At 43.0% G+C, this 17,828-nt stretch overlaps 2 protein-coding genes across 2 annotated transcripts in view; one reads left to right on the forward strand and one right to left on the reverse strand.

The window, feature by feature from the left end:
• Window positions 1–17,828, reverse strand: part of SLC19A3 (solute carrier family 19 member 3) — a 45,025-nt gene that overhangs the window by 25,755 nt on the left and 1,442 nt on the right. The gene's annotated exons all lie outside the window — the stretch shown is intronic.
• On the forward strand, window positions 8,579–12,574 carry CCL20 (C-C motif chemokine ligand 20). The gene is made up of 4 exons (XM_079978545.1): window positions 8,579–10,140; window positions 10,645–10,759; window positions 11,540–11,617; window positions 12,135–12,574. Exons 1-4 carry the CDS (start codon window positions 10,038–10,040, stop codon window positions 12,169–12,171), a joined length of 333 nt encoding a protein of 110 aa, XP_079834671.1. The 5' UTR covers window positions 8,579–10,037; the 3' UTR covers window positions 12,172–12,574.

Below are 17,828 nucleotides of genomic sequence, written 5' to 3' on the forward strand. Positions count from 1 at the left end.
GGTTGAGTGGGTGTATATGGAAAAAGGCATTCCTTCAAGTCAACTGGAATTTTGCTTCTTGACATTTCAGGAGCCATTGTTGACAGAGAAACCTTCTTGACAAGGAGATTGCTTTGCTGTAGAGTAGGGTGGCAATGACAAATCCCCAAATAAAAGGAATTGCATCACCCCCCACAAAGGACAAAAGGGTAACACTCATCTGTGGGGCAGGAGGGTGATTTACCTAACTGGTGGTGGCAGGAAGCTGCAGCAGTGTTGTTGCCACTCTGATGGTGAGAGGGCCATCACCAGACAGAGGTGCAATGCATAGCTGTCAACTTACAGATTTGAAAATAAGGGACCAGCAGCCTTGAAAATAAGGGACCAGCAGCCAAAATAAGGGACCTGCAGCCTCACCTGTTCCAGGCACTCTAGTCTTCCTGTCCTCCTGCAGTCTGGTCAAACTCATGCTGGTAGCTTCGAGAACACTGTCCAGCCAACTTTGTAACCAGAGGTTCAACTGAATAGAATATGAATCACACGCACCACAAGGCCTATGCAGCCTCAACTTAAGATGGCTCCCCGGCCTGGCTTTGAACTGAACTGCAAAGTTTGCAGCAGCACGTGCAACAAAATGGCATCCAGCATTCAAAAAACCCCTCAGCTTGCATTAACTAGCCACACACAAGGCATGAAAGCTCCACCCCCCAGTCGTTCTTAGACTTCTTATTGGGTGAGCACACAGCCAAGCAACACAGTTGGAGCCTCCCTCCTCCCTGGCCGGCAGGAAGGGAGGGAGAGGAGCTGCTTCCTTTGAAATTTAAGAGACATCATTTAAGGGACATTTAAGGGACATCCATCAATAAGGGACAGCAGCGGGACATGGCGCTGGAATAAGGGACTGTCCCTTCAAATAAGGGACACTTGACAGCTATGGTGCAATGGCAGAAGGGCTGGCAATAGACCCTATTTAGCTATCAGGCCCCTGGAAGATCCTGATAGTGCTGAGTGAGTTTGGGGAATCTGCAGATTCAGCCCAGTTTAGAACACCTGAACACAACCATTTTTATGGATAAACAGCAGAGAGAAGGAAACATCCATGGAAAAGGCTCCATCTGCCTGGTTTCTGCAGCTGAGGGCATGCACAGGCCACTATCTCACTTGCTGGACAAGTTTTTATGGCTATTCACATCAGGAAAGCAACACAAGGGAAGAAGGTACCCTCTTCCAGCAGCACACCCCCAGCCTGATTCATGCACACACATGACTGCTTTAAATGTTTTAAAAATGCAAAGATCCAATCATGTCTCAAAGAGGCTCTGGACCCTTATTGCTTTAAAGGAACAAATGTGGGCCATTAATATAAGGCAAGGCTGAGGAATGTGTTGCCCTCTAGAAGTTGGGCTTCAGTTCCCAGCAGCCCTAGTCTGCCTGGTTGATGGTCTGGGATAAGAGAAAGAGAAATGGTTGAGTCTTGGATGGTCACTTTCCCTTTGACAAGCTCCAAACCAGAGACCATTTTGATAATTACAGTGATACCTCGGGTTATATACGCTTCAGGTTACATACACTTCAGGTTACAGACTCCACCAACCCAGAAATAGTACCTCGGGTTAAGAACATTGCTTCAGGATGGGAACAGAAATCATGCTCTGGCGGCGCGGCGGCAGTGGGAGGCCCCATTAGCTAAAGTGGTGCTTCTCGTTAAGAACAGTTTCAGGTTAGGAACGGACCTCTGGAACGAATTAAGTTCTTAACCCGAGATACCACTGTACTTCCAAACACACTTTTCTAGGGAGCCATACTCTGATTATGCAACTCTGTAGTCTTCCTGAATGAGGACAAATTGGTTTCATAGATTTCCAGTATCAACTATGACAAACGGATTGAGAAAGGGCATCTCCAACACATCTCTACCACCCACCTCATTAAACCACGCGCAGGAAAAGGACGGGCAACCCTGGGAACATAACAGACACAACTGTGAAGAGACGAAAGAATGAATGGGGTCAACTGCCGTGAAAGGAAGCAATAATGAACAGAATTCTCTATGACGATAGCTAATTACTGGCTATTTCCCAAAGCGTTAAAATTAATGAGAGCTCACGCAGGTTAAACCTCTTGTAGTTGCCTTATCTTGCTTTCTGTAAATATGAGAATATAACTAAGATAGGATAAGTATGCCATAGCAAAAGAGTAAGGCTTGCAATAGAGAACTCCATCTATCAACCTTTCTAGATTGTCACTGAATAGTGTGACAAATATCCTCAAATGTAGTTCTTCTGTTATATGGATGTCTAATTTTCTCACCTTTTGTGTGAATAAAGCTCTCACGTTTTGTTTCTGGTGGCTAGTATATCAAGAGTGGTTGTTAGGTAGTTTGGTGAAACACAGATTTGTCCCTGTCATGCACATCAGGATTCCATTCAGGGGCAGGAAGCTTTCGGTGCCCCAGATATTGCTGGACTGACTCCCATCATTCCTGACCTTGGGTCATGATGGGAGTTGGAGTACTTGTCATTTTACAGCTGTTGGTGAGCAGCGGAGAAGGCAAACTTTTCCTAACACAAGCACAGCTGCGTTGCTGCACAGCCCCACAGAGTATCAAATAAATGTTTCCTGAATTATGCAATGAGATGTGGGAGGAGTTCCTGGCACTGAAGGGACAGACGAGTCAACCACACCGCATAGCCTAAAGCCTTGATTTGGGCAGGGACATGTTAAGATTAGACCTGTGGCGAATATTTCACATACTGGCATTTGCTTGGAAGTCCCCCCACCTCCTGCCTTTCTATTTTATTATTCGTGTGAAACTTGGCTTGTGTGGTTTTCCAGGGCCAAATTTTGCTAGAAGGCAGCTATTTGGCAGCTTGCTAACCGCAGCAAGGTACAAGCAGTAGTGACTAGTGCCAACTGGGACTGGTAGGATGCAAGGCAGGGAGGCCAACAGTAGGTGGCACCAGAAACAATGGCAGTTGGAGGAAGAGCCAACAAATTCTAGTTTTGTCCCTATCCCCCCTTCCTGCAACAATAAGACTAAGGAAGGGGAAACTGATAGCCACCACCACTGCCCTGGAATAGCTGTAAGAAAGCAGGCAAGTGGGGCTGGGTTGTACCGCATTCATTCTACTGGGCCAGCCTCCTCCTGGAACAAGGGGAGAATCCTGAGGCATGACTGCCATTTAGGTGATCACCTGATATATATATATATATATATATATATGTTTTGTTCTGCTGCGGCACTGCATTGGCAGCTTGGCCTCCATTTTGCATTCTCCACAGTGCTCCGTATTTACAGTGGTACCTCGGGTTACATACGCTTCAGGTTACATACGCTTCAGGTTACAGATTCCGCTAACCCAGAAATATTACCTCGGGTTAAGAACTTTGCTTCAGGATGAGAACAGAAATCGTGCTCTGGTGGTGCGGCGGCAGCAGGAGACCCCATTAGCTAAAGTAGTGCTTCAGGTTAAGAACAGTTTCAGGTTAAGAACAGACCTCCGGAATGAATTAAGTACTTAACCCGAGGTACCACTGTATCTTCATTCATGGGCATTGTGGGGAGAAATGTCAGCCACGAGGGTGGAGGCGGAGGTTAAACTGGTAAAGAACATTGAGAGGATTCAGCAAAGTGGCCTTCTTTTTCAGGGGTGGGGGAAGAGAAGCTAAAGAAAAACCTTAGAAATGTTGGCTCTGCTGTAGAGGAAATTCTGAGAGAAGATTTGTGAAGTACGCTGTGTTAAGCCAACCCATTACAGTGCTAGGGATTAAGCATGACATGACAGGGCCCTTTGAAAAGACACAGAGGAGAATTTGAGGGAGCTGGACCTGTTCCAAATTACATCAACACACAGCAGCATGTTTCGTGTGTCTTCTCTCCAGTTTGGCTTTATTGGAGGAACAGCTTCCTCCTCTGCTTTGTGCAGTACAGCCCTCGCAATCGGAAGTTACGCTCTGGACTTTTCCCTTCCAATTTGCAATTCTTTCTTCCTTGTCTCTGCTTTGCTAAAGAGTTTCCCCTCCCCCACTTCTTTCTTTTATAATAGCTTTGAGTGTGGCAACAGAAATTGACGTAAGGTTACATTGCATTGTAAATGCAGGAAATCTACAGAATGAATAAAATGCATTTGACTCTCATTGGCTCTATCCTTCCTTTCATTAGGCAAAACAAAAAAAATCCCCCACCTTTTTGTGGGTGGAGAGAAATGGAGCCTGGCCAATTTTATACAAGCTGTACATCTGACCTACTCCAGAATCAGAGGAATCAGTTGACTTTAGCCTGTGGCTTCAAGTCTTCTGTGCTGCCGCCAAAAATGTTCACAAATAAACCATTCAAGATAGTAAAGCACCTGTAAGGTCATGTAATGAAAAGGAAATCAGTAATGATAAGAAACCCTTTGCAATTGTGTAATCAAATATAAAATATATTTCCCACAGAGATAACAATGGACGGTATTCAACAAGTCTGTCTCATCAGCACAGTGATGTATGCTTGTGCAATGGGATGTTCCCACTTCCCCCTTGTGCCCACTTCACCCTGCTCAAATCTGTTCTAAAGGGTTTGAAGAACAGTCTGTCCCCCTGAACAGAGTTAGGGGTGCATGGGTAGAGGAGAGGAGGAAAATTCAGCTGCTCAAGGATAAATCTTTGTACTGACAGAACAAGTTACTTAGAGCTACATTGGATTAATACTACTACTACTACTAATAATAATAATGATAATAAATATTGCCAGGAGCTCTGTGGAGATATCATGGAGGGGATGATCATATCCTGAGGAGGAATGGGAGCTTAGGGAGCCAACACTGGATGACCATGGGAAGGTTCCTAGGGGGAATGTGAAACTGGGATGCCAAGAAATGTGTGAGTCCAGGAAGATGGCCAGTAGTCCAGTGGGTGGAGAGCTGGGCCCAGAGGAGGGACCAAGCAGATTGACAGAGGAGTGCTCTGCCCCTGTGTCATTGGATACTCCAAACCACATACCTCCTCCAGTCAGTGTGGAACCAGGGAAGTGATTGAGAGTAAACTGGAAGCTGAGCTGGCATGCCCATTGTCGAGAACATGGCCAAACTCACTTGAAGGAGTGCCCATTTACATGACTAGTCCTGGGACTATGGCTGTTTGCTGTGCTAGAAGTTGTGCTTGCCCTGTTCTTCAAAAGAAAGGTTCAAGGGGTGTGTAACTCATTGGATGAACGTCCTAACTTGCACTTAGCCATGTACCTTGCCTATGTGCAGTTCTGATTTACGCATTAAAGCCTTTGGCAGAAATTGAGCTGAGAGTCTGAGTTGTTTGTCTAGTAAGGTAAAGGTAAAGGTACCCCTGCCCGTACGGGCCAGTCTTGACAGACTCTGGGGTTGTGCGCCCATCTCACTTAAGAGGCCAGGGGCCAGCGCTGTCCGGAGACACTTCTGGGTCACGTGGCCAGCGTGACATCGCTGCTCTGGCCAGAGCCAGAGCCAGAGCCAGAGCCGCACACGGAAATGCCGTTTACCTTCCCGCTGGTAAGCGGTCCCTATTTATCTACTTGCACCCGGAGGTGCTTTCGAACTGCTAGGTTGGCAGGCGCTGGGACCGAGCAGCGGGAGCGCACCCTGCCGCAGGGATTCGAACCGCCGACCTTTCGATCGGCAAGCCCTAGGCGCTGAGGCTTTAACCCACAGCGCCACCTGCGTCCCACTGTTTGTCTAGTAGTGAGGGCCAAAACACCAATAGATCTCAAGCCCTAAATTTGACAAGAAGCTTAAGCTTCTTGTTTAGCCTTTGTTCTTCTGTGGCTTCTGAGAGGAGACTGGAATATCCATATTATAGCAGATCTAAGAGGTGACTAATTTGGAAGGTCTAGGTACTTAAAGTTTGAAAATAGAGAATGTCTGAACAAATCAGTTAAAATCTGAATAATGCACATAGTTGTCTCTCTGGGCCAAAGTAATGTCAACTGTGTGAGTGCAATCAATGTATGTGTGCTTTTGTTATGAAAAAAGGTGCAGGGGATCTTTGGAACCATGGGGTAGCTTGGTTGAAGAAAGGGGAAGTTGGATTTCTATGAGAGGCTGAGGAAAAGGTGAACTTCTCTCCACCTGTTCTTCCCTTTATAACTAGGGGGATTAAATAAAAAAGAACCCTGGGTGATTGAATGGAATATTCTGCCTTGGTTTGCATTTATTTACACTGGGGGTTTCCAAACGAACACTCCACGCCCTGACAATCTTGTAGCATAAGATGGAAGTTCCCTGGAGTACAAGTCTTGTTTGGTTGCCGAAACAATAATCTCAGGGCATAATCAGGGTTGGGATTTTTATTTTTTAATTAAACAAAGTTATAACTGATTTGTAACTTCCTTCTTATTTTAGAAGGGCTTGCACTTCCCTTGAAGGAGTGGGTAGGAGCTTGGGTAGTCCTAGAACCATCTGTCACTGGACGCCCAGGTATTTTCAGTGGTGAGGAGTGTTATTTCCTAGCTATGGCGGTTTTACCAGCTATGGCCACTCCTGGACAGAGATTATCTGACCACAGTAATCCATACTGTGGTAACTTCTACATAGGGTGTCCTTGAAGAGGGTTTGGAGATTGCAACTAGTACAAAGTACAGCACTCAGGGTGCTTGTAGAACCTGTGGGACAGTGATATATAACACAAGTTTTGAAAGAACTGCACTGGTTGGCTATTATCTTCAAGGCCTGATTCAAGGTGCTTATGCTGACATATAAATCCCAAAATGAATTGAGCCCGAAATATCTGGAAGAAGAGTTTGGATTTGATATCCCGCTTTATCACTACCCGAAGGAGTCTCAAAGCGGCTAACATTCTCCTTTCCCTTCCTCCCCCACAACAAACACTCTGTGAGGTGAGTGGAGCTGAGAGACTTCAGAGAAGTGTGACTAGCCCAAGGTCACCCAGCAGCTGCATGTGGAGGAGCGGAGACACAAACCCAGTTCCCCAGATTACGAGTCTACCGCTCTTAACCACTACACCACTCTGCCTCTCCATACAACTTCCCATACTAATCTGCCTGGGCATTAAGTTCTGCAGAGGGAGCTGTACTTGTTTGCCCACCACTGAGTGAAGTCTATAATGCAGGAGTCCATGAAGGAGCCTTCTGCATTGCAGCATCGCACTTATGCTCCAACCTTATTTTCATTTTACAGATGGTTTAAAACATACGTATTAAGGAACATTGAAATGTACTGTGAATTGGGAAGGGCAATAATGTTAGATCACTGCCTTGTTGTAGCGAAGGGGCTTAAATAACTCAGAGAAGCTATGAGCTATGCCATGTAGGGCCATCCAAGACGGACAAGTCATAGTGGAGAGTTTTGACTAAACGTGATCCACCTGGAGCAGGAACCGGCAAGCCACTCCAGTATCCCTGCCAAGAAAACTCCATGGACAAAAACAAAACCCAGCAGTGGCCAGAGATTAGGAGAAGATCCGTGTTACATCCCAATCCCAAAGAAGGGCAGTGCCAAAGAATGCTCCAACCACCACACAATTGTGTTCATTTCACATGCAAGCAAGGTTATGCTTAAAATTCTACAAGGCAGGCTTAAGCAGTATATGGACTGAGAACTCCCAGAAGTGCAAGCTGGATTTCAAAGGGGCAGAGGAACCAGAGACCAAATTGCAAACATGCGCTGGATTATGGAGAGAGCTAGAGAGTTCCAGAAAAACATCTACTTCTGCTTCATTGACTACGCAAAAACCTTTGACTGCATCAACCACAGCAAACTATGGCAAGTTCTTAAAGAAATGGGAGTGCCTGATCACCTCATCTGTCTCTATGTGGGATAAGAAGCTAAAGTTAGAACTGGATATGGAACAACTGATTGGTTCAAAATTGGGAAAGCAGTATGACAAGGCTGTATATTGTCTCCCTGCTTATTTAACTTATATGCAGAATTCATCGTGCGAAAGGCTGGACTGGAAGAATCCCAAGCCAGAATTAAGATTGCCGGAAGAAATATCAACAACCTCAGATATGCAGATGACACAACTTTGATGGCAGAAAGTTTTGGGGAATTAAATAACCTCTTAATGAGGGTGAAAGAGGAGAGTGCAAAATATGGTCTGAAGTTCTACATAAAAAAACTAAGATCATGGCCACTGCTCCCATCACCTCCTGGCAAATAGAAGGGGAAGAAATGGAGGCAGTGAGAGATTTTACTTTCTTGGGCTCCATGATCACTGCAGATGGTGACAGCAGTCACGAAATTAAAAGACACCTGCTTCTTGGGAGAAAAGCGATGACAAACCTAGACAGCATCTTAAAAAGCAGAGACATCACCTTGCCAACAAAGGTCCATATAGTTAAAGCTATGGTTTTCCCAGTAGTGATGTAATGGAAGTGAGAGCTGGACCATAAAGAAGGCTGGTCACTAAAGAATTGATGCTTTTGAATTATGGTGCTGTAGGAGACTCTTGAGAGTCCCATGGACTGCAAGAAGATCAAACCTATCCATTCTGAAGGAAATCAGCCCTGAGTGCTCACTGGAAGGACAGATCCTGAAGCTGAGGCTCCAATACTTTAGCCACCTACTGAGAAGAGAAGACTCCCTGGAAAAGACGCTGATGTTGGTAAAGATGTTGGGCACAAGGAGAAGGGGACAACAGAGGACGAGGTGGTTGGACAGTGTTCATGAAGCTACTAACATGAGTTTGACCAAACTGCGGGAGGCAGTGGAAAACAGGAGTGCCTGGCGTGCTCTGGTCCATGGGGTCACGAAAAGTTGGACACGACTAAACAACAACAATAATTGTTTAATTGTACATTGAAATGGAAAATGATTCTGTATGTGTGTTGCTTAAGGTTTAACATAGGAAATTACCATTGAAGCTAAGAGCTCCCAGTAAGTGCCTAACAAGTTGGTAGTTAACTAGTAATGTATCTCAGCTGGCTCTTTTATGAGCCTAACTTAGATCACATGGTATTCAGTTGCAAATCGCCATTTGGAGAGAGTTGCCTTTGTTCTCAAGCCACTGAAGACAAAGGTCAGACACACTTTGCGCCTAGGCCTTTCCACTAGGAAACACAGATCTCACTTCTAACACCAGTGTTAACAAGCCACCCCAATCTCTGCCAAGCAGTGCACGAAATTCCAGGAGTCTTGGCCCTGAACAAGGGTCTGTGTCTCTTCAAGGCAAAATAAGGCAGTGTCTGTCAAATATGGTTTATTTACAACCTGAGTGTAGATGGAGTACAGAATTTACAGCATCCTCACCTCAGGAGCAGCTAGTCCTTCCCCATCACCTGGCACTGCATTCAGAGCCATCCTATGTGCCATCTCTTTGTTCCTGCTTCTTGCCTCCACAGCAGCTCGTTGAATTCTGCCCCACTCTTTCCCAGCAAACTTTAAATTTTCTAAAGGCACAAATTTTCCTTGGAGTGGGAGGGGGCTGAAGGACGGTTCTTTTGCATTGTCAACAACCCTTAATGGTGCATCACCTGGTTCCCCATGGTTCCTTAATGGCTCTGCACTATGCCAGCCCAGCCACGCTGTTTTGCATAAGCTAACCCATTAATTCCTTCTCTACCACAGTTCTGCAGCTTGTACTTTCCCTTCATATCCCCAAAATTAGCTGAATACTACTGTTTATTGGTTTCTAATATTCACTGACAGTCTCTGGTATCCCAGCTGTGGCAACGCAAATGATGTAGAAAAATGATGGGGGAAAGGAGGAGGGGAAACTCCACAGTTCCCTAACACCTACTTGATATTCCAGGGAATTAACAGAATGTGCATGATTTCCCCCCTCCTACTTGGGAAATAGTATTTTGGAATTTCCTGCATCTACCACTCCTCAGGAGTTTTGTCAGTGAATGGTGATGCCACAAAAAGAATCTATTCCCTCTTCTGTTTGGCTGCACATACATCCCTATATTAATTAACCAGCGCTCAAACAATGCTATAACATCAGCTAACTAGAGTAGGTAAGAGGGAAATCCCCATAATTGCAAAGCGGAACAAACGCCCTTAGGTGAACTGCCAGAGATCTCAAGCAGGTGTTATAAATAAGCTGACTGAAGCTAGTTCACTCACATCTGAAGTCAGATTCTTTTGATGCACATAAGCAGCAGCGTGATCATGATGACTGGCTTCAACATGAAGAATGTGCCCTTAGCTGTTCTGGTGGGTCTGCTGCTACTCTTGGGAATGTGTGAAGGTAAGTGGTGTTTCTGGATACCTCCTGCTCCAGGACTCCTTGTGATGCTGAAGTATGTGCCCTGAAAATTAAGATGGAAGATAGGAGGATTCCCAATGGCTTAAAAAGAAAGAAGGGAAGGAAGGAAGGAAAGAAGGAAAGACAGACTAGTCCGGAATAGTGTACTTCAACCTTGTGTCTCCATCTGCTGTTGGAATACTTTTCCCATCTTCCCTGACCACTGGCTAAACTGGTTTAGGATGATGGATGTTGTACTAGTTCACCAACTTTTGGGCACTCAACAATGAAGAATAGTCTAGAACATTATTGGAAATGCTTGCTATCTGATAGCAAACTGATCCAAAATATGTGCACTAGGAAAGGCAGTGATAGAGATGAAAATGTTACTTTGTGCCTAATTTAATATATACATATATTTTGTAATCTGCCCTGGGACCTGCTGGTAAAGCCCAAGTAATGAATTAAATTAATTAATCAATGTATATTTTTTCTTCCTCACTCCAGCCCAAAGCAACCAAGATTGCTGTCTTTCCTATACCAAGACGCCTCTTCCTCGCCGGATTATCAAAGGATTCACAGAACAGCTTTCCAGTGAAGTCTGTGACATCAATGCTGTCATGTGAGTTGACAAAATGAAACAATTACTTGTATCAATGAAGGATGATGCCCAATCATCCAGGAGTTTAGCTCAAAAAAGGTTTCCAAAATGCTTCAAATACTGTGTTTCCAACAGCCACAATGAAACATTATTTTGATCCCATAGTTCTCAAACCCTGTAGAACTTGAGAAACCTAAGACGGTACAAAAATTGGCATTTCTCATAACCCAGGTCAGAGCTTGTAGCTGAGCTATTTTTAGTGTCTATTTTTGATATCAGTATTTTTGCTTTCTTATCCGTAGTGTACGCAACTTTAGTTACACTGTACATAACTTCAGTTGTTGTCGCTTAGTAGCTTTTAAGCCTTTCCAGCTGAATGCAACTGAAAACAGTCAAGCAACAAAGCTTGCAGGAGAATCTCAGGGGAGCATTCCTGTCTCACATTTTCCATGCAAAGTGCACTAAAATTTCATGCTGTCACTAACAATGCATGACACAACTCTATTCCTCTTCACCTCCCCTATTTTTTGTGCATTCGTTGGTTTCAGGAGGATCTCTTTCCACCTTAGTTTGTACACACACAAAAAATGCCGACAGCTTCAATCCATACTATGGTGATTGACTGCCATGTAATAGGCTCTGTATGCAGCAAACCCAGTGCTACACATTGGGCGGAGAAAGGTCCCCCCACAACAGCATGCTGATTTTGTCATCTTAGAAGATGTGACCTTTCTGCTTTATTCTGCTGACTGTAACTGTTTATGTTATTTTAAAACTGATAATAGTTTTTGCTCTTTCTAGATTTCACACTAAGGGTGGCTTGAAAGCTTGTGCAAATCCCAGAGAACCTTGGGTGAAGAAACAGCTCCGCTTGTTGAGGTCAGTAGGAGGGATGAATTGGTTGCCCTGGCAAAGCAAATAATAGGATCCTCTAGCTGCCCTATAACAGTGCAATCCTAAGTTTGCCTGTCAGAATATTAACTATGGGAGGTTTCTATAATATCACAGTTGTGCTTAAGGATGGTGAGCCACACTGTGAAAATGAAACATTTCATTCTTCACTTCTCCAATAGGAAGGAACAGCAGCTTAAGGCTGGAATCCTTTGCACACTTGCCTGGGAGTAAGTCTGAGTGGGACTAACTTCTGACAGGCAAACCTAGGATTGCACCGTTATAGATATAGGGCAGCTAGAGGATCCTATCATGTCATATGATGTTAGACTCCAACTGTCTTCAGCTTCAGCCAGTATAGTCAATGGTGAGGGAAGCTGAGGGGTCTCCACCACTAATATCTAGAAGACACAGGTTCTTCAGTTTTGGTATATAAGACAGGAGAGCTGTATGGAAGCAAGGAAAAATTTAGCTTACCTATTTATTCTTTCTCTTTTTTTTACAGCAAAAAACTCAATAAGATGTCACACTTTCCTTTTTGAAATGAAGCAAGAGGCAGAGCCTGGTAAAAAAAAACCAAACTAGGTTGAAATCATACTTCTGGACACTGTTGTGTGCTTGCTGACCACTAATCCCTGGATTTTCTGGAAGCATAAAAACTGATTCATATTGTATCAAGTATTTTTTTGAATGGAGCACACTATCCAAGATGCTTTGTTTGCTTATGCTGGTTCACATTTTGTGATTAACTGATAAATAAGTGTGTGTGTCTGTCTAATGTTCCTCACTGGGTCAAGTTCACAAGTCTGTCATATGATGTAGATGGTAATGATCACTGTCATTGGCAAAAGGCTGCTGCTATCAGGTGTACTACTCATTTGCAATATTTATTTTATAAAATTAATATACTGCTTGATTATAAAAAGAACTCTACAAAACTTTAAAGTTGTTGTCTTATTGCCTTATTGTCTTATGTTATCTCTGGACTGTGGCCTTTGTTTAGACATTCTTTTTAGATGAATAATAGCTCCATTGTGCATATGTTGCTACATGTGCGCGTGCGCACACACACACACACACACACACACGGAAAGAGAGCAAGAGAGAGATTTGTAGGTTTAGGCATATAGAGCTTTTAATGTTTGAAGAACACAAGACAAGCCTGCTGGACCAAGCCAATGCTCTATCTAGTCCAACATCCTGTTCTCACAGTGGTCAGAAGATGCCTGTGGAAAGCCTGCAAGCTGGGCATGAGTGCAAAGCACTCTGCCTACCTGCGACTCCCAGAAGATTCAGAAGTTGCTATACAAGTACATTTCCATGGGAGGTTTGGAGGGTGGAAATATGAGATTGCGCCTTTTCAGTGGTGGCCCCTAAGTTGTGGAGGGCACTCTCCTGAGAGAGGCATGACTGGCATCCATATCAATTTTTGGGTGCCAGGCAGACTTTTCTCTTTACCTGGGCTTTTGGCTCTTAATCCAAAGGGTAGCCTCTCTTAGTGGGGTGGGATCAGTAAGTCCTGATCTGTTTTTTTCTGTGTTTTTAAATGCTTGTTGGATGTCCTTACGTGGTTTTAATGCAAGTTGCTTTGGGTCACCTTGTGAAAAAAGCAAATAACAAATACAACAAATAAACAAATATGGGAGAGAAACTGGAAAATAATAATATTAATAATAATAAATAATTTATTTATTATTTATACCCTGCCCATCTGGCTGGGTTTCCCCAGCCACTCTATATGAACAAATAAACTTATATCCTGCAATAACATTGCTTATGCTGTATTGTGGGCTAAAGACAAGAGTGAATGATAAGGCAACTCCACAAATGAACGTTCAACAATGCCTGAACAGGGAGTGGTGTTTAGCCATAATTTGGCTAAAACTGGAGGGCGAGTCAAGGGATGGGGTTTATGGATGTTATTAGTGAACCTCTTAATCCCCCCTCTACATCATTTGATCACTGTTCCCATGGGCCCCCTCAAAATCTTAAAGGGGGTCTGCTAGAGTCCCTATTTTATATTTGAGTACTGGGAGAGAGTTTTACCAGGGACGGATGTCAGAATATAAGGCATTTTCCTTGTAAATACAGTAAGGGATCATTGGTATATACAAGATTTGTATTTTTACTCACTACCTCCTCCTCCTGAAGATGTCTTGTTAGGCTTCTCTTTCCCATTTAAATGAAAAATCATTCCCTTCAGCCTTTCTTCATTGTCTTAGATTTCCGAGCAGTAAATATGCATGTACCAAAGTACAAAACCTAGCCAAAACCTAGCCACTTAGGACTGCCTAGAAGTGAAGCCTGCTTATAATTATATGCTGTGCATGAAGTGTTGCTGTTTTTTTAAAAAAAGTTTGCTGAAGTCACTTGTTGCATACAACCCACAATGTAGAACTTTGTCTATAGAACCAAGGTCTCAGACAATGTCTGTTTCGGGTAACAAGAGAAAGCATGGTAGATTAATTATTTGGCTTTCCGTCTTTAGCTTAATTTCAAGTGTAAAGGAGCATATTATAGATTCCTGGCCCAACACTGGTTATACTATCCATCCCAGAAATCCAAAAGGGAGAACTAATATGTAGAAATTTAATTATCTTCTTGCTGGCAGCAGCTCGATCAGAGGTGGCATGCCATTGGAAAACAGCTGATTTCTTTGTCAAAGATTGGTCTGCCTGTGTCTGGCAATTAGTGCTGCCTAAAAAAATTATGCAGTACTGCAGGGTGCGGGTTGGCATCAACCAGCCTCATTCTGGGTTTCCAATCTGTGAGTGCTGGATTGCAGCATGACCCAAGGATTGAATTAATCCTCTCTGATCTTGTTGACTGGAGCTGATGATAGTCCAACAACATCTGGAGGGTCATAGGTTTCCCATATCTGCTGCAAAGTCATGGTGATATCGAGTAGACAAATGAGAAGCCATGGATGCACCTTCCTAATAAGTCTCTGCTGCATGTTTACAAACCCACCACTTCCTTTCCCACTTTATGACGGTTGCAGAGCCAAAACCAATGTGCTCCCAGCAAACACCTCTGCTGGTTAGTGTGAATTAATCCTAAATGAACCAGCAAGTGATTACAAACCAATACTATTGTGCATATCAGAACACTCTAGAAGCATTTTTTCATTTAAACGAACACCTCATTCTTCAATGCAAACAAAACAAACAAACCCATTCAAAAAGCCAAGCATTCTTATCCCCCAAAGTATTTTAAAAACCCTCTGCTATTGTATCTTATTTCCTGACTTTGAAGCATAAAAGATTCATCTTCAAAGGGTAAACAGCAGGTAGTCATAAGAATGCTTTGAAAATGTGGTGGTTTATTAAACTCTGACCTGTATCATATTTGTGTTTACTTATAATGTTAATTTTCTTTTCACGTTTTAAACAACTTGGCCTTTTTCACTGTTGCATATATTTCCCACAGTATATAAATTTGTTCATACTGTCAATATGAATACTTTGAAGGTTCACTGATTACCACCAATATTTATTTGGGTATTTGATCAGGATTAATTAATATTGATAATTGAAGGAAAGAGTACACGGTCACTGCTCTTTTGCAGAAGTATTTCTCTGCAAACTTGCTGATTTTCTCCAAAGCTGCAGAAAGATATGTTAAATCAATTCTCTTTTAGACAGTACTGTTTCTGAGATAACTAATACTTTGTTCTTGTAAGATAACCCCACAGCAGCTACAGAAAGTCTCAATACTTTCCAGTGATTTTGGTGTGCTTGAGGTTTTTCTGTTTCATTCCCCTTTGTTTGGAGGCATAGTAATGGTTAGTATCATGCCCTTTCTACTGGTAGAGGCAGCTGTGAGTTTTGTTGTCACAACTGAAATTAGAGGAACTAGGTTTTTGACAGGTGCTTGGGGATGGGGAGATTAATAAATCCTATATGGAATTTTGTGATCCCGATAAAGAGCATTTAAATAATTAGGGTGGGGCAAGGGCTGCTACACTTCAATTCCACTGATAACCTCAATGCTTGATTATTGCAATGTGCTCTGTTGTGGTGCTACCTTTGGGCCTGTTCTGGGGATTCCAGCTGTTACAAAATGCTGCAGCTGTTAATGAGGACAGACTATTGCCAGAACATAACTCTGATACTAAAAAATTTGCACTGGCTGCCAATACACTACCAGGCCAGGTTCAAAGCTCTTGTACTAATTTACAAGGTCCTGGATACTTCAAGGACTGCCTTATATTCCTGCCCAATCACCAATATCTTTGGAGGGAGTCGCTGTTGGTGGGCCCTGATAGCTTGGATGCATGGCTCACAGGCATTTTAACTGAAGTTTCGCTTTATGATTCTGATTTATTGCATCCCTGTAAACTGCTTAAAGATTACTTTCCCACCTGTCCAGCACTAATATACTTACTTACTTATCAAACCTTTATTAGGCATTATGCAGGTAAAACCATAAAAGGAAAATAACATATAAAAGCCTTGAGATATATATAAAAAGGCAGGAGTTGGCTACATACAAATATAAATATATACATATAGAATCAGTGGTTTTCCTTGTTAACCTGCTCCTTGGAGGACTGCTGCCAAAAACTCGGCTACCCCCGCCGTTACCCTTTGGTCAGCGTCAGATAGGTAGAGTCCCACACATTCAGCTTGCTGGGGTTCCAGACCACCCGAAAGGGGGGACAGCACGCGTTGACGGAGCGTACTGTACAATGGGCAATGAAAGAGGATATGCTCTACAGTGTCCGGGACATTCATAGAACATCTGCAGAATCTCTTGCTTCTGGGAATGTTTTGATATCTTCCCCAGACAAATGCTGAGGGAAAAACATTCAAACGGGCCAGCATAAAAGCCCTACGTTGGGCTGGGATTATTAATTTAGAGACGTAATTGGCTCTGCAATCTAAGATATTTAAATCGTAGAATCTGGGGGAGCAAATTTTGTTTACAGCTGCCATAATATTTTGTCTCTCGACATCCTTTAGTCTAGTTAGGATATTATGGAGAATATATTGCTCATTAGAATTGTACAGGAGCTCCAGCTCGATGCCTAAAGATTCAATTTTTTTTTCAAGGTGCTGATACCATCTTGATTTATAAGGGTCTTTGAGCAAATCAGCGAGCAGACTTGATGGAGGGCAGCGAAAATGGCAGCGTAACCAATACTTTATTGAGGTGGACCATGCCCAGTATTCCATTGTGTGTATGCCTATTTCTGCACACATTGTTTCATATTTGATCATAAGAGGGAGTCCAAGAATACGTCTCAAAAAGCTGGAGTGAATCTTTTTTATATCACTGTTATATGCTTGGACCCATAGCGGGATACCATAGAATATCTGGGATTGCACTTTTGCTTGAAATATCTGATTGGCCGCAGGAATAAATTGATTACCTTTCTGATAATAAAAACGGGCAACTGCTGATGAGATGCACTTTGCCTGTTTTATGGCATTTGTGCGATGGGTTGCCCACCCTAAGTTGCTCTGGAATAAGATTCCCAGATATCTATGGATTTTCACTTGTTGGATTTCTTGCCCTCTTATTTTCCATTTCTCTAATTTCCAACCATTCGAGAAGACCAAAATTTTTGTCTTCTCATAATTTATAGAGAGTTTGTTACATTCGCAGTAAAGGATCAGTGAAGATATAAGACGTTTCAGACCCAAGCTCGTTAGTGATAGTAAGACAGCATCGTCTGCGTATAATAAGAGAGGAACTGGTTTCTGATTGAGTTTAGGGGCATGTGATTCTATTTTTTGAAGGTAATCTGGCAAGTCTGATAAAAATAAATTAAATAGAAAGGGGGCAAGAATACACCCTTGTTTTACCCCTTTCGAGTTTGGGATGTCTGAGGAGAGGTGACCTTTGGTGTTAAGTTTGACTTGACAGGTATTGGAAGAATGTAGATTTTGCATTAGAATCAATAAGCGCTGATCAATTTTTAATTCTGTGAGTTTCCTCCACAACTTTGGGCGGTCAATTGAGTCGAATGCACCACGAAAATCTACAAAAGCAGCGTATATCTTAGATTGCCTTTGGGATCTGTATTTTTCAACCAGATGCATAAGTGTAAGACAGTGGTCTAGAGTAGAGCAACCTTTGGAGAAACCTATTTGTTCTTTCCCTGGTAAATTTAGATTTTTCATCCAGGTAAGAAGTTTAGATAAGAGGTGCTTAGCGTAGATTTTCCCTATCACTGATAGTAGGCTTATCGGTC

Source organism: Podarcis cretensis, assembly GCF_951804945.1.
Source record: "Podarcis cretensis genome assembly, chromosome: 5".
In the NCBI taxonomy this organism is placed as follows: domain Eukaryota; kingdom Metazoa; phylum Chordata; class Lepidosauria; order Squamata; family Lacertidae; genus Podarcis; species Podarcis cretensis.